The 11,040-nt window shown below is 41.7% G+C and overlaps 1 protein-coding gene across 1 annotated transcript; it reads right to left on the bottom strand.

Annotated features, from left to right (window-relative positions):
* Window positions 1-1,292: 1,292 nt before the first annotated feature.
* Window positions 1,293-6,511, bottom strand: LOC121706164 (kinetochore-associated protein DSN1 homolog). Its single transcript, XM_042087672.1, has 11 exons — window positions 6,367-6,511; window positions 6,018-6,054; window positions 4,783-5,062; window positions 4,576-4,649; window positions 4,393-4,465; window positions 4,166-4,256; window positions 4,007-4,057; window positions 3,042-3,113; window positions 2,810-2,951; window positions 2,585-2,672; window positions 1,293-1,908 (listed from the first exon to the last, which is right to left on the bottom strand). The coding sequence occupies exons 1-11, from the start codon at window positions 6,402-6,404 to the stop codon at window positions 1,829-1,831; spliced, it is 1,026 nt and encodes a 341-aa protein (XP_041943606.1). The 5' UTR covers window positions 6,405-6,511; the 3' UTR covers window positions 1,293-1,828.
* Window positions 6,512-11,040: the final 4,529 nt, after the last annotated feature.

Genomic DNA, 11,040 nt, shown 5'->3' with positions numbered 1-11,040 from the left:
TTCACGTTATACAGGTAGTCTAGTCTACGCTTCCCCCTCTCCCTAACCCTGACCTTACAGTAGGCTAGAAGTCACAACTTTTCCATCATGTCGTCCCCTGCTTTCATCTGGTTTGAGGTCAAAAGGTGCTTAAGATCAACCAAAATTGTATTGTGCATCAGGTGAAATTTAAATGTGAATGTGGCTGTAAGCCTTATAGCCTACACATGACCACCATTGTGCCTTCTAATGTTGTATGGTCATTCTTATAATAAAAAAGAAATCATGGCAAACATGTTTTAACCAAAACGTTTTTCTTTAGGGGTCTCGAGTGCATACCCATTCTAGGTTGTTTAAAGGCAGATGCATTTTCTCAGCCCACAAGCTCTGCCTCATTTTCATCTAAATAAGAATCGATCCCCCTTGCCTTGCACCACCCCCGGAGCCTCCATTGCTAAAGACTTAACCCCACTTTTCTCCCACACCACCTCAATCTCATTCTCACCACACTCTAATTCACCCCATATCAAATATATAGACACAAAATTTAACTTGGTTATTTATGATGCCTATCACAACAAAATGATTGAGACAGAGTTCCCAAAATATCCTGATTCCTACGCATATTTCACCTTCAGACTTATTTCACCTAGTCACACAAGACTATTAAGTCACTCCTTTGCTTTTTTTCTTGTAATCTTCAATACATTGCATAATTGCTGGTACCTTATCTGCATGCAATTACCAGTATTACATTCTGCAAGATACTGCAGACACATACTATTCTAATACACACCCCAGTGCATCTCTGAGACATAGATAAGAGGTGATCGGATATAGCACCAGGGTGAAACAGAGAGCAGTACCCCAGGATAAAGAGTAGATCAGAGAGAGAGAGAGAGAGAGAGAGAGAGAGAGAGAGAGAGAGAGAGAGAGAGAGAGAGAGAGAATGAATGTGAATCACTGGCACAATGTCAGAGCTTCGTTCTGCCTCGGTGCCTCGGCAATCCAGGGAAAAGAGGAGGAGAGAGGGGAAGAGGCAGTGGGGGAGGGGCAGGCCCCTGTGAATGGTCAGGGGACACACGAGAGGGGGGTGGGTGTGGAGGATGCAGTGCTGGAAAAGGACACCCGGTGCTCGCTGAACAGGGAGCTCTGGAGTAGAGTAAAAAAACATGAAGATATACAATCGCTGCTGTAGAACACCTAAGAGAAGCTGTTGACACAAGGTTCACACCTTGTTTCCCACACATCACACATTCCAAATGGCAACAACTTTGAAACACCAATTGAAAAATTCTTAAGAGGTCTCATGATTTTCAATCTTTGAGAATACACTCAATCTTCTCACTTTTAATATTTTCGGAGAGAGACAACTGTATTGGTGTGATGTGGTTTTATAGGAAAACAGGCACTTTGCACATTCAATGAAGCATTTACAAAGTATGCCAGCACGTGTCTGAACATTAAGAAAACACAGGACTGTAGTGCCATCTAGTGGACACTGATTGATATTTCACTAATGCCAGTATTTTATAGACATTAACAATGTTGCAAAACGCGGTGACTTTTTGCTGTAACTTTTGTCAAACCAGCACATCTTTTCTTTACAAACATGAATATTTTAAAAAGTGCAGTTAAACAAAGTCACTGATATTAAGACATTTGAATTCAATGACATTTAAGCACAGATGAATGAGACAACTCCAAGTATTGCCTTGGTAAGAAGCCTGATATTTACACCATACAAATACATGCTTGTGTGTATGTACATAAATACTCAAGGTTAACTGAGCACACTGATGACAGGTATTCCTGTTGTGTCCAGGTCCAGCATTCAAAGTCTGAAACATTAAGATGACGTGCTAGCCACAGGTCCTTTAAGAAGGTTTCTGACAGGACAAGGCAGATCCTGGAATCCAGCCTCATCAGCTGGGGGGGAAAAACAACACAATTACTGATCTTTTTCCAAGACAAGCAATCCTCACAGTAAAGCTGCACAATCAATCCACTTTTACTCGAAACTCGAACAGATGCAATAAGCTAATCATAAAGGCTGCAATTAACTGATGGTGCTCATCTAGTCTAGGATTTTTCTATTCATGTAATCCTCCTTGTGTGACAGACAGTGTTAATAGGAAGTGGCCCAATTTATGAATACATTTAGAATATTGAACTGAAGCTTGACTTTCAAAATGATGAAATTGCAATAGCAATCACTAAGGAGAATCGCAATTAGACATTTTCCCCAAATAGTGTAGACCTGTCTCAGAAGCAATGGCTATTAGATTGTTTATAATTACATTATTTTGCAGACCAATTAAAACCACCACCACAACCTTACGATCAGCAAAGAAGGGTCAATGTACTTGTACAACTTTCTGCATTAGAGTAGAAAGTTCCAAATCGACAGTATTGTATTTATTCTGTAACTGACCCCTTTGCTGTGCATTATTCTTATAAAGAGAGTCATTACGGTCGTTACATTAATACTATTACAGAGCTTGAACTATGGGGTATTTGCTCCAATAGAACCTTGTCCTTTTAGTGGGATTTAAGTGTTACCAGGATAAACAAGAGATTTAATTTTACCCTCTTGGAAACTTACCAAGTTTGCTGCTTATCTCCTTTACGAGTAGCTCACACTGTTCCTGGAAAGACAGCAGTTCCTTAAACAGTTTACACTGGGCGTCCAGCTGAGGGGGAAAAAAAAAATACAATTTGAGTCCGTTACAAAACAATAACAACGTAACAGCCATCATGAGAAGGTTACGGCACAGGCACTGTTTAGGGATACCCTGTGGCAACGATTACAAATGATTTAGGTCTTTACCACCAGTTCCACGGTGTGGAGACGCTGCTGTTGTCTGGAGAGGATGTTGCAGTAGTCTGGTTTACATTGAATCAGTGCACTCTGTGAGGACTGGGCCATGCGGCTGGGGTCTAACGGCAAACGCTCGCCCTTCTCTATTAGCCTGTGTTATGAACAGCACAGCAGTGGGTGAGACTCATACTTGTTCAGGGACTAAGGCAAGAACAATGATTGTTTGAAAGTGTTTACTCACTTTGCCAGCTCTTCAGCTTTTGACTGATGCTTTTCAAGGAGAGAGTCCCACAATGCACTTTCTGTTTCCAACCTGAAGCACAAAAGGTAATATCATAATACTCAAAATAATGCATTAAAGGGGTGGTTCAGGATTTTGGACATAGGACCTCATTTCCAAGTAAGCAAGTGTGATATTTATCACTGGAGACCGTTTTCAACACGTTTCATCCAGTCCTTCTAATTGCAGAGTTCGCAGGTGCTAGGCTAGCGCAAGTCAACGGTATGTGTTAGCCCTGCCACTAAAAACAGTCTTACCCACTCCAAAGTACATCCGAGGCAAATTCCAGACAATCGATGTAAATGTCTGTGTTGATAGAATAGTGTAAGAAATACAACTACCCTCACATCGCGTTGCAATAGCTATACTTTGTTCCCTGAAGTTGGTAGTAGTCATTTAAGCAAATCAGCGGCGGACTGATATTACCAAGGCTACTACTAGGTATCCCCATTGGAGTGCGCTTTACTGTTTACTTTTCGCCGCAGTACTACTAACCGGAGCAAGTATAATTCCGCCGCTGCTAAGAAACTAGTCCCTCAAAATGTAATGCAATCGTTGAAATGCAAGGATAGAATAATGTTAGAAATAAAACTATTACAGACTAACTAAAACAGACATTTACATTGATAGTCTGGCGTTATAATTTATTTGCCTCGGGTGTACTTTGGAGTGGGTAAGACTGTTTTTAGTGGCAGGCTAACACATACCGTTGACTTGCGCTAGCCTAGCACCTGCGAACTCTGCAATTAGGACTGGATGAACCGTGTTGAAATCGGTCTCCACTGATAAATATCACACTTGCTTACTTGGAAATTAGGTCCTTTGTCCAAAATCCCAAACCACCCCTTTAAGCTCAAATTAACAGAAGATGTTTAGTTTCAAAACCATTTATTCTCCAAAGACAAGCCTATCCAAATTAAAATTACCTGGTGATAGCATTCCTGGACAGCTCCAAGGCTCTCTCAATATTAGGGTCACTATGGATACAATGGGAGCACAGGGAGAAAATGAAAAAGGCATAAAGCTATTACAAGATCATATTGTGAAAATAATACTCTCCTTCATTGTAATATCCACAGAATTACCTTTTGGTATTTTTTTTTCTTTTTTCTTCTAGCTGGCTTTGTTCACGTATTTGTTTCGCCACACAGGCCCAGCCATTCTTTAAGGACTCCACTGAATATCAAGAAAGCAAGGTATGTGCAAAGCAAGGTAACTCCAAGTCCAACCAACAGCTTCCAATGACATTTAAAATTCTCGTGGCATGTTTACTTGTAAGATATTGAATAAGAGCCAAAGTGTCCCAACCTACCTTGTGTTTGGAACTTTTCTACATCAGCACCTGGCAAAGTGACAAGGGTCTTCTGAAGCTTCTCCACAGCCATCTAAAGATACAAAGTCCATGTTGGTTACTCAATTAACCCCCTCCTGCCCTTGAACAGAACTCACATATCAGCTTTGTAAAAATGTTGCTTGCTAAAGAGGAGAGTCTCACATTCATAGCAGCTTCCATTAATTTTTCAAGCCTCTCCTCGTCTGGTAAGGATGGACTGATAGATTTACACAAGTCTACAAGGGAAGAGGCATGGGAAATTCAGGCAGAAACAAAATAACAACGGTAATAAGATATTACTTTATAATCATTAAGCCCAATAGTCCAAAACACTGGATACAAATATCACATAAAACAAAGGAAGCTCACTTTGAATGGCACCAGAAAATAAGGGCAGGGAGCGTCTGCTTCGTGTTGACCTCCTCCAAGATTTCCTTTTTGAGCGAGGACTCAGTTCGGAAGCTTCCTTGGTTTTAGTAATTGTGTCTTCTGGCAAAGGAACCTTTGGTTCTTCTAAATCATCGTCTACCCCTGACACTAAGGACTCTTTAGAGGGTGATGCTGAACGAGAAGATTTGTTAGGTGGCTCAGAGCTGGGATCATCACAAAGACTTCTTTTGGTTGCCTTGGAGTTTTCTTCTGACTCCACCTGGAATAGAAAATAAAGATTCAGTAATCAAATCAGTAAAGGTAATAATATAAGCAATAATAGCATTAGGGTGTGCCAACCTAGATTTCTAAGTTACTTTAATAGATCAAAGAAAACAAACAAGCAAATTACAAAAAACGCACCTTTTCCTAGGTTGTTGCTAAAGTCTTGGGAAGTCAGTGTATTTGACTACAATACTGAAGTACACACCATATTCCGGTTTTATTGGGAATAATGACAATATTCAGACTGCGCACGAGTCATGTAAACACCTTATTCCAGATGACATAACCCGAATAATAAAGGTCATATTCGGAATACTAAAAACCTCTTTTAAAACACATTAGTCGGAAAATAGCCCTTTCGGAATATAAAATTCCATCTGCGCATGTTCGTGCAAGGAATTTTGGTAGCTTGCTTTGATGCCCTGACACTTTGCAAACACAGCGAAAAGTGTGGAAAAGTTTGCGCTTTTTGAGTGAAGACTAGGTCAATGTATGTATTAAACCCTGAAAGACGCCGGTTTTTCGCGCACTGCTGACAGATGAAGAACCGGTGAAACCCCCTGAATCAAAGCGGCCTAAAATAAGGCTAAAATGCAAAACAATAGCGGCTCTAATTTGGCCAAATGCACTTATTTTGTAGTCATGAATGAAATTCAAGGACAGAGACCATATTCCGTTTCTGCTTCACATGGAAACATCTTATTCTGAATGTGGTCAAAATGATCCCACACTGAATATTGCCATAACCAGAATATGGTCCTTAATAGGAATATGGTGTGCATGGAAACATACTCATCGTCTCTCTAACGTTAATGCTCAGGTGATGATTATTGACATGATAATGTCCTAAACAATGCATTAATATCACTGCCTATTACTGCTATCATAATAACAGTATTAGATGCAAACAGTTTACTCTGTAAAAGATAAGTAGCACTATGTTAACTCACCTCGTTTTGGGTCTGGCCATGGTTCTCATTTCTGAGGCTATATGAGAAAGAAAAGTTTAGTGAACATAAATGGCTGCAACATTTTTGACAGCTAATATTAACATTTAACTTGATCGCTAACTGTCACTTTCGAGATATGAGAGGTTTGCCACAGCAACAGTTTGCATCATTGTTGTCGGCCTAGAACTTGATGTTATGGCTAACTTTAGCTATCTACGTTAGCTAACGTTAGATGAAGAAGTGTTCGCTCCCAGAAAAGCAAAACAGCCAAAGACCGTAGTCATCATAGGATTCTGAAAACCCCATCCTCCTTGACCTGTATTTTTAAAAGGTTAATCGTAAAACAAACCTTCTATCGGCAGACTTTTCCTGAACCTGCTCCGCCATTTTAATGCCTAGTCCTTCAAATTTATCCCGCGCTGCGACGACAACAAACTACCTCGTCATTCCAATGTATGCTGGGAAATGAAGTCGCATCTCTCTCACACACACACGCACACACACACACTGTTGACGTTGCCTTTGTTTTCTCTATAACTCTGGGAGCGACAACAGGGCTCATTCTTTTCGGGTCAATCTTTGCATTCTTTCAAATGACCTTTTGCCTAGATTTTAGGTGAATTGTCATAGAATGACGCTGAGGTATTGCAATAAAATGTACATGAAAAGCAAGTAACACCACACCCAGTGTTCTATAATATATAATCTATCAGTCTGATGTTCTATCAGTCTGTTGTGGCCAGCGCCCTCTTCTATGCAGTGGTATGCTGGGGAGGAAGCACAAAGAAGAAGGATGCTGGGCGACTTGACAGGCTGGTAAGGAAGGCTGGCTCTGTAGTGGGGGCTGAACTGGAGTGCATCACTTCAATATCTGACAAAAGGACCCTAAACAAACTGATCAACATCTTGGACAATGAATGTCATCCGCTCTACAGCACTATCAAAAACCAAAAGAGCTTGATCAGCTGGAGATTTCGCTCACTGCCATGCACAACTGAAAGGATGAGGAAGTCATTTGTTCCTAGGGCCATTGAACTGTTCAATGCCTCACTAAAGGGAAGAGGAGAGATAGACTTCTCTGCTTAGTCTGTCTGCCACGCCACCCTCTCCATGTTTGAGTACTGACTGCCCACTACTGTTTTACTACTGTTTTACTAATGTACACAGCCTAATGTTTTCACTACTGTTTTACTGCTACACTGTTTTTCATGCTATATTAGCACACATGATCAATGGCTGCGGTCAGGCTTCTGCTACAATACTGAATGAATGAATGGCTATAACCCTATTACCTCAACCTGTTCTTGCACTGCACTGTTCTTGCACTAGTTTTTTATTTTACCTTGTCTACATTATACTTTACTCTCCTATTTATGCTGGTCTCTAGACCTTACTCTTGCACTGTTGGACTACTTTTTGCACCTTCACCATGACACTCACTCTCTTGAGCACCTTGCCATGCACACATAACTAAGGACTATGGTTGGACTACTGTTTGCACCTTCACCATGACACTCACTCCCTTTAGCACCTTACCAGTCCCGGCCCTGTCACTACAAGCGTCTTATGCTTGATCACCCTCAAGCACATTGGACTTTCTTAATTTAATTTATATAGTGTATTTAGTATTTAGTTTTGTTAGTTTTCTTATCTCTCTCTTATCTTATCTTCTACTGTCTTTATTGTACAGTGGAGTTTAGTTATATGTTTATACTTATACTTATGTTTACCATTTCTGCTTCAAGTGCATGTTGTGTGTGATGTCTGTTTACCATTTATGCAACAAGTGCATGTTGTGTGAGATGTCTGTATGCTACTGAGACCCTTGAATTTCCCCTTGGGGATCAATAAAGTATCTATCTATCTATCATTCATTACAAACCATAACACAACACTGAGTGGTAGGCCTATTTGCTATCTGTGTTATCATACACATATGATCTGCGCAATTATTTTTTTAGTTTTGTTTTTAGTACAGGGGCTAAGGCCAGATTTTTACCTGAATCGTTCAGTTTTTGCAGAAAGCACGAAACTTGGTACATGTATAGTACCCCTAGTGATCAAAAATCAAAATGGACCCCAACACATAGCGCCCCCTAGTGGCCCCTATCTTGACTTCAAATATGGCCACCAAAATATACCCTTTTTTCTACATTTATAATGCTATGCTGCTTTTAACACATAATATGATGTGTCTATAGCCATCTTTCACCATTATGAAATACATAATGAGACAATCATGCATAATTAAAGTGGCAGACACGTTGGAAGTAGCCATTCTGACACTGAGTCAAAAACTGGGGTGCGTTTAGTCAAAGTCCTTTTAGGCAAGTCCCTCCACTCGGCGGCCATATCGCAACGCTTTTTGGGCACTCATCGGGCATCCTATTCGGCAGAAATGCGCGTGCGCAAGGCTTCACAACACCAATCTTGCTCCAGTGGCGAGTTCACAACACATAATTGGCACAATGTCTTCACAACACACCATATGATTGGCTCAATGTATTCACATCACACCACATGATTGGCTCAATGTATTCACATGTCCACTTTTTGCAGAGGAAGGGGTGGGATATGCATAGACAACGGCGTTACAAACAAACCCCATGCATTTCTATGGAGAATTTTTTGAGTGCTGTGTCTCCTCATTAGAAAGTCTCTGGTTTAGTCTATGTGTGAAGTTTCGACTGTGTGACTAAACACTGCACTTGCCTGGGCTCAATCCTTTTAATTTGCCCCCCTAGAGGCTGGCATGCTAGCAAGGAGGCTAAAACCCATGGATGCTAGCGTCTGTCAACTCTCTTAAAGAAACATATGCTGCCTTTTGGGAAATTAGCTATTTTGTCTTCTATCCTAGAGTTAGATAAATTAGTACATACACCCAGTTAGAGTTAGATAATTAGTACATAACCCAGTCCAACACATCCTGTACAGCCTAATTCAATTGAGGTAGGTGGGGCCAATTAGCATATGCTAAAGTTTTTTTTTAAGGCTTATAGTGATTGTTTAAAAATATCCATTTTGTTTTATTGTAGTTTAACATTTTGCATCCCATAAAATGATTAAGTCTGTCAATGAAGCTAACTTAAATACGTAATACCTTATGAGTTTAGCTCCCTCCTGACATATTAGGGCTCATGCTAGTCAGTGAACCAGCACTTTTAGGACACTGGCTAGTGCGTTCAGCGCCCAGTCCTTGGGTGTGCTTTGGTGGAAACACCAAAAGCTCAAGACAGGTAAAGTTTAGTATCGTCTGCATAGCAGTGATAATCAAATTAATGGGAGGGAATGGTCTCACCCAAGGAAGTGTGTAAATAGAGAAAAGTAGGGGCCCTAATACTGATCCCTGAGGCACACCTGTGGTGAGGTCATGTGCCCTTTAAGGTAGGATTTAAACCAGTCAAGGGCTTTCCTAGACATCCCAGTTCAGATAGTGTAGAAAGGAGAAGGTCATGGTTAACAGTGTAGAAGGCTGCAGATAAGTCTAGTAGAATGAATACTATTGACTTAGCAACTTAGATGAGGACTTAGCTACTCTCAATGCTTCGGTCACCAACAGAAAAGTAGTTTCAGTAGAATGACTCTTGAAAACAGACTGCATAGGGTCTAGCAGGTTGTTCTGAAGTCCAAGACTTGCTTGAAGACCACTTTCTCCAAAAACTTTGACAAGAAAGGAAGAAGGGAGATAGGTCAGTAAAAACAGGAATGGTTTTAGAGGTGGTGGCAAAGTATACATTTTCCATCTTTATCCTCCTTGACTGATTTTTCACTAGTTTCACATTTTGCTAGGGTCAGTGTCACTACTGGTAGCATAAGCCAGTACCTGGAGCCTATGTTGCACAGGTATGTTCCATTGCCAGAAGGATTGCTGTGTCTCCAGTTGCAGTCTCAAGAGCATGTAGGAGATTCCAGGAGACAGTTGCTCTAGCTGGGCAGGATGGTAGAGGGTCCTTAACCCAGCAGCAGGACCAGTATCTGCTCCTTTGTGCAACAACAAACAGTAGGAGCCCTGCCAGAGCCCTACAAAATGACCTCCTCCAGGCCGCTGTTGTGAATGTCTCTGACCACACTGTCAGACTTCATGAAGGTGGCCTGAGGGCCTGATGGCCTCTGGAAGGACCTATGCTCACTGCCCAGCACCATGCAGCTCAACTGGCATTTGCCAAAGAATACAGACGCCCTGTGCTTTTCACAAATGGGACCAGGTTCACCCTGAGCACATGTGACGTCTGAAGATGTCTTGGATAATGTAATGCTGATTGCAATATCATTCAGCATGACTGGTTTGGTGGTGGGCCAGTGATGGTCTAGGGAGGGATATCCTTGGAAGGACGCACACACATTTATGGCCAAGACAACTGCTCCCTCACTGCTCTTAGGCATCAGGATGAAAACTTCAGACCCATTGTCTGACCCTGTAATGGTGCAGTGGGCCCTTTCCTCCTGGTGCACAACAATGGCTGGACACATGTAGCGAGAAGGTGCAGGCAGTTCCTGGAGTATGAAGGCAGTGATACCATTGACTGTCCCCCCACACTCCCCCGACTTAAATACGATTGAACACCTCTGGGACATTATATTTTGGTCCATCCAACATTGCCAGGTTGCACCACTGACTGTCACGGAGCTCAGTGATGGCTTTGTCCACATCTGGGAGCAGATCCCCCAGGACACCATCCGCCGTTTCATTAGGAGCATGCCCCGATGCCATCAAGCATGTCGGGGCCATACGAACCACTGAGTACCATCATGAGTTGCTGCACTGAAATTCAAGCAAAATGGACTAGCTTGCCGTGTCATTTTTTCCACTTATATTTTTGGGGGGTCTTTGAATTCAGTCCTCTGTAGATTGATAATTTTCATTCCCACATAACAAAGTGGCATCCTTTTGTTCCTAACATATTACCCAGTCCATATCAGAATCCTGTGAATCCTACCTCACAGGATGCTCGTTTAACGTATCATGGCTTGGACAGCTGACCGCACCTCACCATCCCACCACAGGGGTCGCCAGGGCTCAGTA

This window comes from Alosa sapidissima, chromosome 3 (assembly GCF_018492685.1).
Source record: "Alosa sapidissima isolate fAloSap1 chromosome 3, fAloSap1.pri, whole genome shotgun sequence".
NCBI classification, from domain to species: Eukaryota; Metazoa; Chordata; class Actinopteri; order Clupeiformes; family Clupeidae; genus Alosa; species Alosa sapidissima.
The sequence above is the reverse complement of the archived record's forward strand: the minus strand, read 5'-3'. Positions and strand labels throughout refer to the sequence as shown.

Coding starts and splice junctions, on each gene's coding strand:
- LOC121706164 (XM_042087672.1), bottom strand. CDS start 6,404: ATGGCGGAGCAGGTTCAGGAAAAGTCTGCCGATAGAAG. Junction 4,058..4,165: donor AGAAAAAAAAATACCAAAAG/GTAATTCTGTGG, acceptor TTGTATCCATAG/TGACCCTAATATTGAGAGAG. Junction 2,952..3,041: donor AAAGCTGAAGAGCTGGCAAA/GTGAGTAAACAC, acceptor TTCATAACACAG/GCTAATAGAGAAGGGCGAGC.